A 20,586-nucleotide genomic window follows, 5' to 3' on the forward strand; every position below is an offset into this window, starting at 1 on the left:
CAGAGAACTCAACCAAAAACCGCTTGAGGGAAAAAAATCCCTGAGTAAGACTGATTTTTTATAACCATCTTTCAATAAGTGAGTATAGACCCCTCACATATCCTTAAATTATATATCATTTATTGAAATATAGAGATCTTAATTTACAAGATTTTTTCAAAGACAAAATATCAACAGGGGCATTTTTGAAATACATTTTGTGCCTACCACCACTCAGGCCAGTTTGCCCTTCTTCAAACATTTCACAACAGCCATCATTTTGGAAACACTTCCTTTTTTATTATTCTAAAATATAACTTTTGGACATTCAAAGTGCAACAGTTAACGTGCCTGTGGAATATATCACAGTAAAAAAAATATAAACAAAGGCAGTGATATAGCTGTCATAAATGTTTTGGCAGTATTCTAGAAGTCTATATAAAAATACTTATATACATATTGATGTATAACATCATCATATCTCACGTCCTTCATCATGTAATAGGACCATTTTGTACAAGTTGCAGACCACGCTGTAAGGAATTGGTTGGCCATTCCAAATCAAAAGCTGCATTTCATAGGATAACACTGATTGTCGTTATACAATTACTGTAGCAAAAGGTTTGGGAATATCTCTTCCAGTGGCTTCTCAAAAAGTAAGCCGTAAAAAAAAAAGTCTGTAATACTGATAATATTGTGAAACTAAACAATTCATCCTCTCACACTTCTCCCTCTATAGTAAATCCTCTGTCTTCCTCTCCTTCTCATTCCAGTTTCCAGGCCAGCTTATCTGATTCCAAGCCTGCAGTGAGTTGGGTTTGGCTAGACCCCTGCCATGGATGCAATTCATCTGCAAAATACTATGACAAGATGGAGAATTAACATTACCATGTACCAGAAAGTGAGCCAGCTCTGGTTCACCATTTGAGTCTAGCCTGAGATGCACTGTGAGATACAGAATGAAGCTGGTGAGGGGAAGGCAAATCTGCATGAAAATGTCCTTAGATTCCAGTAACTGATATAGTAAAACATGCTGGGGCTGATTTTCAAACCCTGAAGAACACTAGGCCATGTGCAAAAATGCAGGTGAAATTGCTTGCCTAATTTGAATGTCTAGTTGTAAAGACTATACATGCAAATTAAGGCACTTGTGCTCTCAAGTGGCCATACAGATATCTGGGATATCCATAGTTAATTTGTGTTTCCTCAATTCATAGTTCGTAACCGGAGGGAGATTTCACATTGTCTCATCTGTCCTGGCTGCATCAAGAGTCTGTTTCACAGTTGTCCCCATACAGAGCTCAGTGATGTGCTTGGCTAAAGCATGGTCCCAGGTAGACACTTGGTCTTGATCTGTCAAAAGTAGAAGTAGAGAATGCACCATCATTCACCATTCCTTCTGATTGTCAGCTTCCGTCGGGGTTGAAAATGTGGGGGCTCGCTTCAGGTCCTGTTTTCACATTTGCTGTGATTTTGTGCGCTGCCTCAGCCAGGTGACAGTTTGAAACCCAGACCCAGAATTATTTGCCTGTGTGGTGTCCCACACCATAACACTGCCAATATTGCATATGATTTTATTTGGTCCAAAACTGTCCACAATAAGTGAAGTCAAGGGGACTTGCGGAGCTTTTTGTAGGGCCATCTGAAGGTAAACTGTAGTTTAACATGGCAGCATGTTCTGTCAGTCACTGCTGGTCCGCCTTTCACACTTCCTAGGAAAATACTGCAACACAGGAATGAGTTTGCACCACATTTGCATTGGTTATGTTGTAACCGAGGCTGGGCACATCCTAAGAGGTGCTCACTGCACTGAATTAAGGCAAGGTTTGAAAGTTGAGCATCAGAAAGGATGGGGCCCTTGGCAGCGATGTGGCTTTTTTCACATGTAAGTCTTCCAAAGCATCATATCTCAGTAACACATTGTACAGTGATAGCAGTAATCATAATACTTTGCTCATATAAGTGGTGTCAAAAACCAACAATTGCAGACTGAGAACAGGTTCATTTTCATGCACCTTCTTCCAAAAACCACTCCTAGAAGCATTTACCTTTTGTAGTTACAGTCTGCAAAAACAACAGAGCTTTCTGCTCCTGTTTAAACTTGAAAACTAAGACAAGAATATTTGCTGCAGAATTATTTCTGCTTATTTGAACTCGAGTTTCAGTCTCGTATAGGAGATATGTCTTTATTTCTTGAAAAGTTCAAATATCGAATCAGTTCTTCACAGCTAACCCCAGGATAAGATTTATTTTGAGTACCCATGAAACACTAATAATGGGATATTGCTGGTGGTTTATCATAATCTTCCATTCCCCAGCATCTTGGGAATCTGTCATAATTTTTTTTTTTAATTTAAATTTTTAGAACCTCAGTCAGAGGAAAACTAATTGCTTCTAGTATATCCGATTAGAAAAGCTCCTCAGCTCATTAGAGGAAAAAAATCTTAAATTTTTTCTCCATTAAAGTAGTTTTAGCTAACCAGAACAATTATCATTCTGTGTAGATCAGAAAAAAAAAAAAAGAATTGTTTCATAAGAATTTTTGGGCTGGAATTTTCTCCCCTGCACTTAAAAAGCTTTTACTGAAGGACAATGGATTTTAAAATATACATTTAGTGTTACTGAAAACAGTAGTAGTATTATCTTGAAAACAGCTACCTTCTATAGTTAATAAAGACTTACTAGGTTCTAACACCTATTATAGACTGACTTTTAATTATCATTATTATTATCATTATTATTCCCCTTTACTTGCACTAATGGTAAAAAGTAACATGTTTTATAGTACCGGTCAGTCCCTTGTGGTTTTAGACCTTTTTGGTCCAAAAGTGGTTTTTGCATGTTCTTCAATTCACATGATAGTTCAACAGCAGCTGACATTGAGATTGAGGGAGGAAGTACACAAAATTCGTGAGTGACCTCTTCTGAAATCCATGGCATATGTTCAACATGCACCTCAAAAGATCCTTGAGTAGACAGTTATTTACATAATTACAATGGTGAAGTATTGCTGCAGTGGAAAATTGATCCATCAAAGTCATATGAATGCCCTTGAAACACAGAACTGGTCTGTTTGTGGCCTTTCCCTTCATCCTCCTACCAGTTCAAATGGCAAACGACACTGAGATGCTACTGAAGTACTGCAAGAAGCAACACTAAAAAATCCATCTTCAACATGTCTCTTTCATTTATACTCAGGCTGATTCCTCTGCCCATTTCTGGGAGTTCCTCTCTACAAATCCACCTCCTCTTCACATCCTTGACCTTTCAATAAAGTGGTTTTCTCTGTGGAGCAGAAGTCTGTAGACAATACAGGAAGCTTCCCCTTGTGCAGAGCTGGAATGTGTCGGTGGGGTTACAGGAAGCTGTCCTCCACCAGGTCTGAGGAGTCGATCCCAATGTCATCCATCATGTCAATGTCCTCAATGGTCTCGTCCTCTCTCTTGATGAAGGTAGAGCTACTGGAACCAGTTTCAATGGCACTTTCTTCAGATGTCTGTGAACTGGAAGAGACAAATACCTCAGAGATAAGGTACATGGTGACTGTGGCTGGGTAAATATTCCAGTCTCTAGCAGAACCAAACACTACCACCAGTTTCTTAGGACATGACAAATCTCGTATATCAGAAGTAGTGAATCACCTTGGATTTCAAAGGAGCAGGTTGTTCTTATGTTCCTCCAAGCACTTTCAGCCAGACTCTTGTTGGAGAAATAGTTTTATGACACTACTGTGACAATAGGTCACTTAGGTAAATCTAGGGAGGTCAGGTGAAAAGAAGATAGCAATAACAGACAGTAAGAGAACAGAGAGAGGTAATATGTCTTAATTTTGATAGTACTTTTAGGGACTTCTTTCTTCCCTCTCTTGAATAATGCACAAAAATATACCAAAAAAAAAAAAAAATTCTAGGTTGCTGATTCTATATACTATGAATTAAGTGCTGAATTAAACCTGCACCATTCACAATTAGGGTCACACAGTGTTGTGTTGTAGTGGAATTGGTCACACAAGTTGACAAGAGAGAAGTAAAGAGTTCTGGATACCCTGCTTTCATAGAAAACTCTACCATAGAAGATATTATAAACAACTTCTCCAAAATTTTGAAATTTGTCTCATACAAAAAAATCAATCCTTTGAGATCTCATATGAAGCTCCAAGCTGCTGAGCTGTGGAGGTAAGATGTGCTGCAAAATGTGCCCACAGAGCTACCAGACAACCACTGTGACTTGACCAAGCTTTTAAGGGAGTCCCAGAAACATGCAGAAGCACCCTACCAACAGTCCCCTTACCCTGGCAACCACAAAACAGGCAAAATTATTTTTTTCGCATTGGAAACACTGTGGTCAGTCATGCTACCATATTTATATGCAACTCCCCCAATAAGTAGTTTCAAGAGAGCTAAGGAAAACATTTGCAGAGTATGATGCTGGAAAGTGTAATGGACATTGCCAAACATGACCCCAAATGGTGACTATGGGCTACGGGATCTGTGAACTGCACCTACCTGTGTCTGTTTCTTTTGCCAAGCTCATCTTCAGAAACAGGGTCAATGTCAGGCAGGGGAATGATGTATCCACTGTCAGCACTCAGCCTCTGCTCATCAAATCCACTCTCCCTGTCCTTTAGCTTGTCTTCGTTCTTGTAGGTTACACCAATGTAAGCATTGTCACAATCCCCTCTCATGCGTGTGACAGCTGGGTGATCACTTTTCAGGAAGTCCAGATGAATCTTCTCATAGCTCTGAAAATAATCATTTCAACCCCCTCATTAGATGCTATTCACTAAGGCTGCCTTTCTTCAGATGGGCAGCTGTGATTCATTAGCCTAGAAAATATTCTGCCCTATGAGCCAGCAACATTGGATAGAGAAGTCCAGAATCTTCAATTGAAGGGAGAAGTGACACCTAAGTTTTAGATGATGCAGGAGCAAATGTAGCAGCACAAAGCAGACAAATAGATGTGAAAGAAGTGTAGGGAGAAGGGAATTAAGGTTGGTGGGGAAAATGAAACACTCAGTGATGGGGCAGACACAACTTGGCCAGAGCTATCAGAGGTATGAGGGGAGAACTTGCTGGCTTCAGGGTCCAAGGAAAGAGTCAGGGAGATTATACACATGGGCCAAGAAGTCCCTTTTATAGAATTATTTCACTGCCTACAAAATATCATGAAAATACATAGTTCTCCAGTAGAAAAAATGAGTTGATAGGATTTAATTAGACATGAAGAGTTCTGCTTCCCAGTTAATACCGCAGAGCTGCTTCTCTCAGTAAGCTCGAATGAAGAAACTGAACGTGCAAGGTCCCTATGCTAATCACACAATTCACATAGGTTAGAATGTGCCAGTTCAGCACCCATGGCTCTGATGGCTGGAACAATTCTTATAATTCCCTCTGAAGCAGTATACAGAAAACACGGAGAAAATTAAAAGGAGCAAACCTTTTTGTACTCTCCAGGCAATAAACTCTCCACAATTTCACTCAAATGGTAGAAAGAAGGTCTCTTCTCTGGTTCACTGTTCCAGCACTTCACCATAATCTCATACCTGCAGATAAGATGGAAACCAATTTAACCAACTAGTAGAGGAACATAACCGACCAAACAGAAACTAAAGCCAAAATTCTCTGGAGACTGGCCAGGTGTGGAAAAGCCAAATGCACACATACACTTCATTGGTAGCATGATCGGGTTTGGCCATTCGGTATCCACTCTTGATCTTATTGTAGAAAGTGGAATCGACCATCATGCCAGGATACGGTGTGCCACCTGCAGATAAAAGAGAAGCAAAAGTACTACTCTGTACTTGCCTATCCATGCGGAGTTCCCAAATACTGTCTTCCTGTTCATGTCATGCAGTGTTAATGCTGTAATTTAACATGACATCAGAATGATTCTTTCTTAGCCAGTGTTTCACATCAGGGCTATTGTCTTGACGACATTAAGCCCTAATGTGAAACACTGGCTAGGAAAGATTGAAGTAGTTACTAGTTAGAAAAAAAATATTTTTACAGTGTTTTTAGAATGTATTGGGGACAGAGAGTGTATGATACCTGGATGAGGTCATCAGCCTGCATTTGGCATGGCTGAGGTCACCGCTGTGCCCTGCCACTGCCTTTCTGTGAGAACTTAGCCCAGATACTTGCTCTGTCTGGCATTATTGCCTTTGGCACCTGTAGGACAGCTGAGAGTGACACAGCCTGAGTAACACACCTCATCCTGGCTGCAAGCCCAAAGCCTTGGTGTAAGTCCCCTTCATACCCCACTCGTCCCAGCTGGGCAGCTGGCTTCAGACAATAGCTAACATGTCACATGCATGGGTTGTCAAAAAGTTTGGACTTGGCCCAAGCTGACACAGTTAACTAATAATTTGGGGCTGCAGCACAGCGACATCCTTGCACTCATGCTCGGTTGTTCCTGATGTGTAAAAGGGTCATTCAAGCTGAAGTCAGCATGGTAGCAAGATGTTAAAATGTTCTTAACAAACACTGCTGAGGATATGTTTTACCCTCCAAGAAAAAACAACTTTCCCAGATGGAGGAGGCATACAATATTATTACTTCAGAAACCTCAGCCCTTTCAAAAGCAGGATTTTCACCTAAAACTTGGCTTCAGAACCTTCTTTAAAGGTAGGGCAGCAAACTACAGTGCTTCACATCCTGAGCTATCTAACAGCACTCCCATGCCTCCAAGGGGTGTTGGGGAATGGATATTTACAGGATCCTATAATGCCCAGATATTACAGTAATCAATACCATAAATAGTGGTGCAACTGTTGTTTTCTGAGAAGCAGTTATGTGACAACTTATTCTAGAAAATAACATTAGGCTTGGGCTTGCCGTGGGGTAGCAGTAGATCCCATACAGGCATGACTAATTCTGCTGGCAGTAAATCTGGGCAGTGCATGCTCACTGAAGCGGGCCATCCAACCATCCAGGAGGCTAATTAATGAGGCTGACGAGAGAGCCAGGCTGTTCCCAGCTGGGAGCTGTACATTGTCTGTAACTGCTATATATTGTCATAACCACTTTATGCTGCCATAAACCAACTGTGTGAACAGTGTTGACCTGCAAATGAGAAATCAGTGTCCCAGAAGACTGACATTTATTTTCATTCTGTAATGGGACTGAGACAGTCTCTTTTGAAACGGGTATGAAGAGACTGTTTCAAACCAGCTGCTGAGCTGGGCTGCAGCCCCAGGCACCCCATTGCAAGGGAGAAATATGTTCCTTCTCATATTAGACAGAAAATCAATCCTGTTGTGGCACACCGATACTTTTCCACAAAAGATTTTCACACAGTATTTTTAGTTTTATAGAAAAAAAGTATATTTCAAAAACAAACAAACAAAAACAAAACCCCCAAACATTCGAACAAAAAATCCTCACCAAAACTAAAGAGAACTTTGGGAGAGTATGGACATTTTACTTCACACCCAACACTGGAATCTGAAGCCCCATATAGAAGAACAACTAAGAGTGGGTTTCACACATATATTTTTATGTGTAGAATTTGAAATACTTCATGTAGAACAGTTTGAATTGAAAAAACTTAATCACTATACATAGGAAAATATTCACGGTACATACCAAGAGAAAATATTTCCCACAGCAGAATGCCGTAAGACCAGACATCACTTAATGTTGTGTACAGGTTGTCAAAAATACTTTCAGGTGCCATCCATTTTACTGGGAGGAAAGTCTGTAACGAAAAGAAAGAAAGCCCAAACACACAGATTAGTCATTAAAGAAATGCCTACCATTGCAATTGTTGTTTGATAGCCAGGACTAACCTCTCCCTATAAGAAAAGTTGTATTAACCTTGCTAGTCTTTATTTTTAATTCAATTTAATACAGAGGTACCAGGATGCTACTCGTTGCTCCTCACAAAAACTAGTTAAACCATAACTGTATTCATTTTGTTACTAGCAAATGACCAGTCTGATTGAAGGTATGATGCAAAATCTGGCACTGCTGAACTAGGTCTGATATGTCATTGTTTGACAGTTCCTGAATAATTTATCCAGTCACAAAACTTGCCGGTTAAAAATGTACAACTGCGAAGTACTAAATGTGTACTTTTTGGCTTTAAAACAGAATCAGAAAAGTTACAGAAATTAATGAAGATAAATTGTTCTGAGGAGCATTCATCCCAACGGTCAATTACTGTAACCAACACTGAATGGCAAGAACATGAAATAGCATTTAACACCAGCAGTTTTCAGTTCAGTTAAAGCAGAGCTCTGGAGATTAAGTACATACGCTGCCCTTGGAGACATAGTTGGAATCATGCATGATGTCTCTAGCCAGCCCAAAGTCACAGATCTTCACAATTTTTCCTTGAGCTAGGAGGACATTACGAGCGGCCAAGTCACGGTGCACACACTGTATGGAGAAAAATGAAGTTGTTCAAGGACATGCTTATTCCATGAGAGCCATTGCCCTTACAAAAGGGGTTGACTTTCTAGGTACAGTCCTAACAAGAACTTCTACTGAACAAGCACCTGCTAACAGGGGCAGGAAGGCACCAGTCCTCAGGACCAGCGAAGTCTCACATGGATGCATTGTAGGGGGGACGCAAAAGTGAGGTCACCCTTTCCCATTGTACCCATCATGTACTAATGATATGCCTATGCTTCTGACCATGCTGGTCTGTGACTGTATGGACCCTTCACCCAGACTCTGCTCTGATCTTCCAACATCTCTGACACCCTGACTCCAGCAGTGCCACTGGATGCAGCAGGAGAAGAGGCCAGACTGCTGCTTTGATTTTTTTCCCACCATGGTGATCTCTATCTCCAGGTAAGTGAAAAAGCTGTCTATATCTCCAAAAAGAATACTATATTGTGTCATATGCTCAAAATCTAATTTAAAACCCATAGCTGCAGAAGAAAATTTTACACCTTTTTCCATTTTACCTGCTTTTTTAAATTTACTTACATTTTTAGAAGCCAAGAATTCCATTCCCCGTGCAACCTGGTAGGTGAAGCTCAGCAAATCCAGTAGGCTGAGGCCCTCTGAACTGTCATCTGAAAGAAGGTTTTTGACTTCTGATTCTATTGAAAAAAGAAGAAAAATATGGTTTTGCTGTGGGGTGTGAAAGTAGCATTCATCTTTCCCTGCCTATCATGATTCTGAGATGATGATTTTAGCAGAGTACCATGACCAAAACAGTGTTTTGATAGTAACTATTACCACTTTTAATGTCTGCATCAGTCACTGACACATACTGCATTCTTAAAAACAACCAGGGTTAAATAAAGGTTTTGGGTTTTCTCCTGTCTGTAATTTTTTCCCCTGGGAACGATAGGAAAAAGTAAAGTTAAAAAAGTTTCCTGGAATGTCACACAGGTTGTTTATTCAGTGTGTGGTACAAAAATATTTATTCAGAGGTGATGCCTTCATTAGGATTTTGTGCATGCATGTACATTTTTATCTGTTTATTTTTGCTGAATTTTGTTGTTTCCCAGGAATTATTCACTGGGACTAATCCAACACCAGCAAAAAGGGTCAGGAATTCTATGGCAACAGTTCTTATTTCTTTTATGAAAAATGTCAGAAAAAAACAGTCAAAAATTCAGTGATTCATTTTCCCCGACTGTCCTAGAGCACAACATGAGTGCATAAGTCTGCCATGTAAATCTGGGACTGGATATGGTTCCATTTCTGGGGCCTGGAGGCAGAAGTGACAGTGTCTGTTTTTAAACAAAAGCATATTTGCTTTCTGAGAACAGGGACAGGGAATAGGATGCATTCATTAGCTTCATTACATAATCCAGGAAAGTATTTGGGAGTGTTCTGGGTTTGGTAAGTTTCAGTTAATGTGAAATGTAAGTGGAAACAGAATATAAACTACTGATATTATTGGTCATTGCTATTGCTCAAAATCCTTCAAACTACAAGACTGATAAAATCACTGCCTCCAAAGAGTGCCTACAGCCCCATTGCAGAGCACAACCACCCAGCGCTTCAGCACAGAAACAAATTCGCAACTGGATCCCTTCTGCTCCAGCAACATGCACTCCTACCCCCAGAGCATAATGGAAGAACACAACCACAAGCTTTTAGCTTACAGCTTATGCTCTTGCTGAACAGAGCTAAGCAGTTTGTGTGCATTTAGAGGACAAAATAAGATATGTGTTTACACTAGAGTCATTTGTATTAATGATATATGCAGAAGGGACAGTCCTACATTACCTGTCATGGATTTCTTTTTATACGAAGCAGGCCGATCATACACAGATCTCTGAATATCAGAGTATTTAGAGCCCTCCTTCCTCTCCAGCATTGGCACATACTGAGTGGTATCAGCTTGTTTCATGTCCATGTATTCTCCAGTGTTTTCAAACGATAATATCACGTAACTGAAATTGGAAAAAAAATACAAGTGTATTCAGCTAGTGACTTCCCTGTCACAGCATGCATGTATCTAACAGTTCGCTTAAGGTGTACCACTGTACTGATGTGAAATCCAACATCTGGCTTCTTGTTAGGGAATACATATATATACATATATATCATTACCACATATCACATATATAACGTAACCATCACTTATTGTCATACATGAAATCCCTATTTGTGCTTGGTCTTTGCATAGTAAGTGCTTTAACTAATTAATTTTGAGTTAATTATTTTTAAATTGAATGTTACAATTAACCCATCAGCCCAGGTACAAAAATCCAGTTCCATTATCAGTGTTTCCATTTGTTTAAAGTTTATTAATAGAGTTGCACCCTTCCCAGTTAAAATTTTCCCAGTTAAAAATCATAAACTTGCCCCTTTTCAAGCTTCAAACCACTGGTACGCCATAAGAGTTACCTTTCCTGTGTTTACTGTATACTTTTACAAGTGTTTTGAGGTGTATTGGATGTATTTTAATACTTTTTGTAGGTGTTTCACTTGCATTTTGATTCCAAGGCCAAACCCCCCACCCCGTCTTAATAGCCAGCAGCTATTTTTAGCCACTACCATTACTCTGCAGGCAAGTTCCATGGCAACCTGAATACCTGAATTTTAATGAAGGCATTGTATTCCCTTATCTCGACCAATACCACCCCTCCCTGACAACGATGAGCCATTGGTGGACGGAGACGATCCATCAAAGGGGAAGCACCAATCACTTTGGACCGAAGGGGCGGGCTGTGGGCGGGCTGTGGGTGGGCGGGGGGGGGGGGATGCAGAGCAAAAACTATAAAAAGGACGAAGCTGAGAGGTGGGCTCTCTTCTCTCTTCCCCTCTTGCTCTCTCCAGAGTAGCTGTGGGAGACATCGGTGCTGGGGCATTCAAAGCCTTACCCCTTTTAAGGGGCTTTTAGTAATTTTTTTTAAGTCAACCCAGCACTGCAAGTTCTTTTTCTCTACCTGAGGTCTAGTGCTGTCTCAGCCAGAAGATCTCAAATCCCTGCGCTCCTGGGGCATACCATCTACTGAGCCATAGGATCCCAAATTTTTATATTTTTCTGATTTCTGTAATTTTTCAATTTTTCTGTTTTCAATAAATTAATCTTTTTAAGAGTTGTCTCATTTCTCACACTTATTAATACATGTTACTGTGTATCCTGTAGTCAAACACAAGCACTTCAAATGTAGGCTTTTGCCAACAGTCAGGTATGTAACCATGCCTTATGTCCCAAAATCCCACTGAACTCAAGTATCACTACCTAGGGCTTTTAGCTCAAAGTATTCCAAATGATAGATGTAATTTATTCACCCAGACAGTTTGCATCAAATCCAGTCCTGCTGAACAAACCCATGCCCAGATGAATAGTCCTGGCTTTACTCAGCTACCAAGTCAGTTATCTACTTGTCTGAGTGGTTTTTTGAATGAATCTCTGTTTACCTTTTAAATCCTGGCTAGTTTTATGGCATTGCTTTATTGCTGAATGTATGATGACAAGATTCCTCAACCATCGTCTGGAAAAAGCTATGGGATGAACATTAACCATTAGGAAACTGTTGAGAGTGGCTCTGGTAGATAAAGGAGAGGACCTGAACTTGGAGAACAAGCTCTGCCAGATTGTTTGAATGGAAGGAGTTTTAGACAGTGGAAATTCCCCAAGCATGGAAACAAGCAGACAGGTAGATGCCCTTTACTTTCAAAAGTTTGGTGTGTAGAGCCAAAAGGATATTAAAAAAAAAAAAAAAAAAGAAACACTGGGCTGTGATTTATTAACAAAAATCTTCTTTGGGACGTCAGGGTGTCTATGGAGAAACCACAGGGGTCCTTAGACTGCAGGCATCTCTACATGCAGGTAACTCAAATCTAGGACAGGAAGACTGAACAAGAACTATTGAAACCTTCCCAGACCTATGAAACCTGACAAATAAAAGTCTAACGAGAAAAATTAGGGAGGGCTTTAAACTAATGAATGAGAGTAATGGAATAAGGGTTAATAGTGACTTAAGTCCTTAAGTTGCATATCAGGTATTTCTTTTTTCCTTTTTTTCCCCACCTTCTTGTGCTTTCATCAGCAGGGTTCATCCCAAAGATATCCAAATCTTTTTTTGGCTTTTCTGGGTGTCGGTTCAGGAAGTTGTCCCTGTTCTTATGCAAGTAGTTCACCAGATCACCATAAAAACAGTATTCAGTAATGATGTAAATAGGACCTGTTAAAATAAAGCAAAATTATGCATTATGAGTGGGGTCTTTGAAAAACAGAAACAAACACAAAAAGACTCCAAAAGTAGTAGAAAATGGAGTTGTGAGTTAATGCATTTCTATCTATTAAGTTATGACTGCAATTATTACCAAATATCAGGCAGGTTTCTGAAAACTATATTTGTTTATATTTGTTGGTAAATCCTTTACTTGAAACCTGTGTTTATGCCTGGAAATAGAACACAAACTTTTCTAAACAATGTCAGAACAATAATATAAAAGCAAACATTTACTTGAAAGCCTTCGGGTACACAATATAGTAAAAAAAGTGCTCCAAATTAAATTTGTACAATTTTATAAGATCTGGCAATTAGAATATGTAGCCAATGTTGTCCAAACAGAGGAGCAGTTGGTTAGATAATCTGCCTGGGTTCTGCCCCGTTGGAGCTCTCCTCCCAATCTCCTGCCCTACCTTTGTTGTGTCTATGATTACATGGTGCAAAAGAAAAGGTCCTTAGTAAACTAACAGGCAAGACTAAATAAAATTTTTAAAATGCATCAATAAGCATTTGTTCACTGTGGGAAAGAAAGCTGGGAAAGTACTAGAAGTTATACCTAGGCATTTAACAGTCTACAAAGCTACAAATACATGAAGATTACATAAAAAGCCAAAAATCTTTAGGCATTGATGTGCTTGTTAAGTACAGAATGATGACCCCACAGCAAACCTTTATTTTGTCAACCAAACCCACCTGATTTCGTACAAGCTCCAAGCAGATTTACAATATTCAGGTGGGGGCCAAGATGTGTCATTATCTTCAGTTCAGACATGAGTGCCTGTTTTTCACTGGATCTAGCTGTAGCTGTAGAAAAAACACATTAGCCACTCAGTGGGAGCAATCACCTTTTTCATATTAACAAACAATTTCTCCTTGCTTGCCTCATTGGAGCATTGCTGCCATGGTTTCTTGAAGAAGACCATATCCTTTACTTGATAAGTGTCTTTCTTGGGACTTGGAGAGGAGTCACGAATGATTAATAAGGGACTCACTTGATGTGGCTCAGTAGCTGACCCAGTCTGTTTGTTCCTCTCCAGGAGTGTAGTGTGGCACAGAAGCAGTCTACAAGCTGCTCATTCAACACAAGCAAGCGCCCCATGGCTCCTACAGAATCACTGCATCAGATTCTCAGTTCTCATGCACCAGGAAATCTTCAGTGAACTTAAGATTCTTACACAAGACCTGCCTATTTCCCTTTGTTGTGTAGCTCTCATCTGTTCACAGACATTCATGGTTACTTTAGCTTTCTCAGTATTTGTTGAGTTATTGTGGCTGCTCAGCTAAACCTGAACTTTGGATGTTTTCAAAAGCCATGTACCTTCATGCTTGAAATGCCATAAAACAATATAACATATAATTTTAAAATCCAGTCATCCTACCATTCATTTTCAACTTTAGATATGAAGAATTAATTTATAACAAGCAATGTTTGAATAACCCTGTGGGAACCTGCCCTACCTAGCTTGGGAAATGGAACCATGATGACTTACGTTTCAGCATTTTCACAGCTACTTTCATTACTGGCTGAGAGCGACTCAGTCCATATGCAGTCCCTTCAACTACTTTTCCAAATGCACCCGAACCAAGGATCCGACCTGAACACAAAGGAGAGCATTATTTATTTCAGAAAGTAACAGCAATTCAGCTCCTTTCCTGTCTCCATTCCTCTGCAAGTTGATTCTTGTGTGGAAAGGGCACATTCCCTTAGCCAGACCACTGGTATTATTTCTATTCCTGTTGTTTCTAAGCAGAAAAAGCAGATATGAAATACTGTCATTAAGTACAATTCTTAAAAAGATGCAAGCAAACATCAAGAGCACACCTGCACCTGGAAGCTCAGCTCATTGAAATTCATTTCTTCCTGTACCCTGCCATCTTCACTTTGTCCTCTCTAATCATGGCTTGTCCTAGGCTCAAGCTGACCTCTTTGCCTCAGTCATCACCTGATTAAAATATAGGTGTGTACCTGACTTACAAATCTGAATTGGGTCCCTCAGCTGTAGTTTTGGTCTATTATGTAATGCTGGATACATCCAGCAGAAAAATGGACTAAAGCACATCAACAGCACATTCAGAAATAGACAGGCAGGACCGCTGCAGATCTGCAAGAAGCTGAAATGCATGTTGACCATGTATGAAGGGAGACTTCTCTGAAGTTTAATGTACAAGTGTGTTTCATCTGCTGGAATAAATTGTATTGCAAATTTCCAAGTACTGCAATGAAACACCTAATGTTTATAGATCCTTTACTCTTCCCACAAATCACTTTAGACAAAAATTTTGGATTAATATATCCTGTCTTCTAATATGGATACAGTCTCCAGAAGAATTGTGTACAGATTGAGCAATATTTTAGAGAAAAATGAACTGTACAAACATACTCCAAAATACTGTATTTCATAGCTTCTGCATTGAAAACCAAGTTCATCAAGGCAACACTTAGTGAATGAACCTGCATGAGGTCCAGATGCCAGAATATAATCATATGCCTGACAAGCTGTCACTTTGATTTTATGTTACTTTTTTGACTTTGAGCACAGGAAGAATTAGTAGTGACTTTTACTATGGAGATAAAGCATTTTGTCTTTGACATTCATTTGCAGTTTGAACTTGTCACCTTTTACACTTCTGAAGGTGTTATCTGGCATGCAATGCCATATGTTTCTGTTATCCTCTAGTTACTACCCCCACTTTTATTGTACACATGCTTTTGAAAGAAAATTTCCAGCCTAACAATATCTACATCATTAACAAGCACAAGAAATGGTTAGAGAATGCTTAGCTGAGTTAACACTGACAAACCTCTCCAAAATTATGACAGCATAGTTTGTCATGCCCACAGAAACTACGTGATTTCTTTTCAAGATTCCCATGCTCCAAAGGTTGTCCTTTCCAATCAGGATGTGAGAAAGCTTCACACTAAATTTCAGACTAATTCAAACAACATGAGTCTGAAATTTGGCCCCTGAAACTTTTCAGACTAAAGGCCTGGGAGCCATATGGCAGGATGCAGCCCTTCAGAATGTGATGGCATTTGCTGATGCTCCTTGATCTTATTGTCTTCACAAGCCAATTCCTCCCCAAAACCATATCGTCAGCTGAGCATGAGGCACACATCTCCCTCTCCATCACCTCTGCTGGGCTGGGGTGCATGTGGAGACAGTGAGAGCACTTCCGGAGTGGCAGGGAGCCATCACTGCTATTTCCCCTTTTCAACCCTCTCTGCAGATGTAGCCCAAGCCCCATTTCTTTTACATTTGAAATTTGGAGCCAGGTGGGAGCTAACTGTTCAAGAACTGGAAGCATCTGTAATGCCATCGTATTCTTGATGAGTGCTTCATTGAAGCTCAAAATTATAGTGGGAGTTTACTTTTCAGTATAAAGGCACTGCTATGACCTGCTTGCTGAAGGAGCAATGCTGCTTCACCACCATAGAGGGACTGTGCAGACACAGCAGCAGCTCAACACCCCTCAAACTAATGGAGGAACAGCAGCTGATTCAGCCTCTGTACCCATCCACAGAGCTTATCTGCTGTGCCTGCCAGAGAGGTGCTGCTTCTCTGCTCAGAGAACAGAAATACAAAGGTGAAGTCTGTGAATTTGTTCCAGATGCAACCATCTCAGCTGGGTGCTTCTTTTGCTAAAATTGACCTGGGATAATCAACCCACTCCAAATGAAGCAATAAGTCTCTTGGTCTATATTAAAAGCCAAACAAGCATCAAACTTTATAATCTACCCAGTCTAGACTCATGAAATTAGGTACCACATCTCTGAGTGCTGTGTGACTTGAATCTTAACTTGCCTTTTTCAAGTGGGCATGGGTCTGATTCTGTGTCAGACCAGCATTTCATTTTGTTGAGGTCACCAGGACAAATGAGTGGCTTGCTGGGAAGTGATGAGAGCAATTCTGCTGTCTCTGTACAGCCACCCTAGTATCCTGAGCAGCAGCACTCGGACCCCATTCCTCAAAAGGTGCTGCTCTCAGCTCTGTCAGCTAGACAAGGAGGCCCAAGTCCTGCTGGAACCTCACTAATTCTCAGCAGAGCCAGGAGAAGGCAGTGATGTTCAAACAGCTCATGGCATTACTGCACTGTTCCTTCTGGTACACATCTCCTGGACTTGCACCAGTTCATGGGCCCTTTAAACAGCAGTATCAGCATGGCAGATACTGTGGATCAGTGAGTGCAAAGGGAAATTTGCAGTGTAACCTAAATTTATCAATTGAAGCTCCATCCAGCCAATGTTCAGAGTTGGCATTTAACACAGCACTGCACTCCAGGAACTACTGGCTAGAAAAAACAAATAAATGCCAGCTGTCTTACACAGCTAGGATGGGAAACACTCATCTGGCTGAGCCAAAATGGGTTTGTAACCTGCTTCAGAGCCTTCCTGAACTAAAGGTGTAATTGCTTTGCTGTCATCTTCCTCTTAGATAAGAGAAAATCCACACAAACCAGAATTGTCAGCCCTGGAAACAAAAGAGGGTCCCCCCTCACCGGCAAGAATTTAATATGACAGAAGTGCCAGCGGGTAAGTATGTCAAGAAAAGCACTTGTGCAATCCAGATTGCCAAAAGGATATGGAGTATTGGGTTTTAAAGTTACTGACTATTCTGAATACACTTGTAAACAAGAAAGCATTAAAGCAGGCTGGTGTTCATGAGTCAGAGGGAGACAAAGTCACAAAGGTGGTCTTTAACAACTCAGATCTGACAAATCCTATTTAGGTATATAATTAAAGTCTGGGTTGTAATAACATAATTCCATAAAACATCCACCCTCCTCTAGTCTTCAATTAGCAATATGAATTTAATTAAAGGATATTGTTCCTGAACCAGAAATTTTTGTCTTGCTTCTTTCAAGAATTAACTCTTTCCCTCTGATGGTGAAGAACTACACCAGGGGAGTATGTTGAAATATATCAAACAAAAGACATTTCTTCTTCTTCTCCTCTGTTTTGTGATACAATTTGGTGCACAGATATCTCCAAGAGAGGCAAGCCTTGTATGTTTAAAGCACTATTTGGATAGAACATTAAAATTTTCTATAGTCATTACTCTTTCAATTGATATAAAAGCGAGATTGGGCCAGCCTTGAGGAAGTAATTATGACTGAATTCTGTATGAATTCCAATGAGGAACAGCAAAGCAAGAAAGCAGAAGGGGAAGGAAGAAGGACAGTAGCCACAAAAATATGCAGTTACTCAGCACTGATATGTGCGTGGCATGGATTAATAATTTTAAAAATATTTTTAATAAAACTACATAACTAGTTGCAGATTTGCTTGGCCTCTGCATGTAAGTATATAAATGTCTTGCGATAAAATATACTGACGTCCTTCTTGTGGATGCCTTAGTAGAAGTGAGTGTTGAAAAGGGCATTTAACACTGAGACAGTCCCCTAAGTCACATAGGGGTGGACACTGCACACAGGGCACGTGGAGGAGAACTAGAATGGAGGCACAGGAGACACTAACACAAAGACCTCAGGGCTGGTGCCACTGTAGAAGAAGAAGAAGATCAGGAAGGAAAACTGAGGAGAACAGACAGACACAGAGAGACTGTGGACTTTGTGGCCATAACTTCCATTGCAAATCCTGCAGAGACCTCAGAATAGTCATTAAATTTCTCCCCAAAGAAGGGTGAGGTTATTCCCTTACAGAAAACTTACCAAGCACTAACCCATCTCGAGGAAACTCCCATCTGGAGTCATAAGGCAGTTGCATTGGGTCCACATAAATATACTCGTGGCCATCAGGGCTGATAGACTCAATGACTCTCCATCTAATCTCATACCTCGGCTTCTGCAGAGCACATTGAATGCAAAACCAAGCATTAGTCCTGTACCCAACTTTAAAGCAGATCAAAACCCAGCAGGACTCAGCACCCAAACTGAAATACTTTTCTATATTACCTGTTTCCATATGATGACCAGGACAATCAGGGAAATTATCACGATCACTAACAGCACTAAGACAGCAGCAGCCACCGTTAGCTCTGATCTCAAGGCTGTGGAGTAAGAAGATAGACCATATTTTCCTCCTGAACCACATGGAACATCACACAGATAAGACTCTCCTATCACTGCAGTTGCCATGTCCTGCAGAAGGTGGCAGGAGCAGTTCCTGACGCTGGTGACTGTAAAGTCTTTCCAAGGCCAGAGCTGCTCTGCCATCTTGTTTCAAAACCAAATGCAGATTGTCTAGAATAATGTCCCATAGCCAGTGCTAATAAAATGGCAAAATGAATTCTGGAGCCACATAGTAAGCAAAAAACAGATGCACCATAAAGACCTGTAGAATGCCTTACCCTCAGAAGTTCCAGGGTGGAAAAAATATCCAATTTAATTCACTATCTACAACAATTCACATTTTTAGCCATTAGGAAAACTGGGGTGAGTTAGAGGAGGGTCGGACTGGCTGCTGAAATTGCATAGAAGGACAAAGCAAACTCACTGGGAGCCACAAGCTTCAGTTCTCGAGTAACAGCACCAAGGTCATTCCTTGCCACACATCGCACCGCCAGGGTTTCTTCTACCTTCTGGAAGGTCACCTGGCTTTCCACCATATTTTTCTCATCCAGGTGGGCTTCCATGTGAATATCAGAGATATTGTTAGTCAAAAGAGTCCATGAGGTGTCATTGCTGCACCTGCAGAGAAGAATAATGGGGGAAATAGGCATTTGCTTTAAGTATGGGTAAATAAGAGTGAACAGAACAAGAATTACCTTTCCCTGCAAATTTCTTCTGACAACAATACATTTAAGGGCCAGAAGGGTCTTTAGATTGCCTCTGTGAAAAACCTGCACCTTTCTTCCCTCAAAATAATTTGCATAGTGATCCTCCTTACTGTTGATTAGAGGGCCCAACAATGCAGCCCAGCAGGTCTGGTAGAGATAGAGCTTGGTGTCACTGTGTATCCAGTGGAGTTATGGCACTGGATGGATCTCTAGTTCTCACAGAATCCTTAGCCCTGGACAAGGCTTCTGGGGGCAGGGCTAGGAGGACAACCATCCCACCAGGCAGTAAGTAGTTTCAGCATAATAAGAGCAGAACCCAGCCTCCTAGCCTTCTTCCATGCATCATCTACCCCTCCCTGTTGGATAATATCCTAAGGAAAAAAGCAGCTTTCCAGTACACACAGAAAGAGCCAGTATAGAACTAGCAAAAATGGGAGCAATTACACCACATGTCTAAAATACTTAGAAGGTGAAAATTATAATTAGGGGGGAATAATTACAAGTGAAAATATAGAAACACACAGGAGTGGTAATGAGGCAGACTGAACTATTTGGGAAATTAAAAATATTCCCTGAATGAAGGGACAGCTACTTCTCAAAATCCTTACTCAAACCAGGACTGTGAAATCCACAGAGTTGGCTTATTGAACAGAAAGCTAATTATGTTAAGCTAATTGAGGATACAAGTCATATTTCAGATAAGAAACCACCCATTCCTCTTACTTTTTAATGTCCTTGCAAACCAGCCATTCCACATCGGGAAGTGGGGTCCCCTCTGCCAAGCATCTCACTGTCTGCCCACCTGCAGAGCCATGGTGATCATCCACAAGGGCTGAGATCAGAGCTGGAACTGGGAAGGAGTCAGGAGTTTGTTAAACTATTTGTCAGTGCCTACAAAAAACCACAACTTCAAATTTCAAAGCAGGACAGGTGTTGTTTGGCCAGCATCTTAGCAAGAGCTACAGGCACAGACTCATCCAGGAGGTGCTTGTCTCCTGTAGGACAGAGTGGATTCTAGGCCAGAGCAATGAGAAGGAAGTGCTGCAGTTGTGCCACGTCTCCATGTCATGCTAAATTAGCTATCATTCTGCTGCCAGCTGGAATAACTTAGCTGGGAGGATAAAGTTTCTTTTTGGCTCAAGGCCAGTGCAGAAGTGAAAGCCAGGATCAGGGTAGAAAAGCTCCAGAGACTAACACACACGCACTCCTCCACTCACC

General features: G+C 40.7%; 1 protein-coding gene across 1 annotated transcript in view; it reads right to left on the minus strand.

Moving 5' to 3' along the window:
• Positions 1-208: 208 nt before the first annotated feature.
• The window catches only part of PDGFRA (platelet derived growth factor receptor alpha), a 35,765-nt gene continuing 15,387 nt past the window's right edge, over positions 209-20,586 (minus strand). Inside the window, exons 9-23 of the mRNA XM_082282605.1 lie at positions 20,092-20,218; positions 19,086-19,279; positions 18,545-18,639; positions 18,302-18,434; positions 14,122-14,226; positions 13,325-13,435; positions 12,427-12,580; positions 10,170-10,336; positions 8,913-9,028; positions 8,235-8,357; positions 7,563-7,674; positions 5,643-5,742; positions 5,416-5,521; positions 4,485-4,720; positions 209-3,482 (exon numbers count right to left, since the gene is read on the minus strand). Of these exons, the coding sequence (XP_082138731.1) occupies positions 3,335-3,482; positions 4,485-4,720; positions 5,416-5,521; positions 5,643-5,742; positions 7,563-7,674; positions 8,235-8,357; positions 8,913-9,028; positions 10,170-10,336; positions 12,427-12,580; positions 13,325-13,435; positions 14,122-14,226; positions 18,302-18,434; positions 18,545-18,639; positions 19,086-19,279; positions 20,092-20,218 (2,027 nt within the window). The 3' untranslated portion in view covers positions 209-3,334. The remainder of the gene's footprint in view (positions 3,483-4,484; positions 4,721-5,415; positions 5,522-5,642; positions 5,743-7,562; positions 7,675-8,234; positions 8,358-8,912; positions 9,029-10,169; positions 10,337-12,426; positions 12,581-13,324; positions 13,436-14,121; positions 14,227-18,301; positions 18,435-18,544; positions 18,640-19,085; positions 19,280-20,091; positions 20,219-20,586) is intronic.

Source organism: Coloeus monedula, assembly GCF_965178545.1.
Source record: "Coloeus monedula genome assembly, chromosome: 5".
Classification (NCBI taxonomy): Eukaryota; Metazoa; Chordata; class Aves; order Passeriformes; family Corvidae; genus Coloeus; species Coloeus monedula.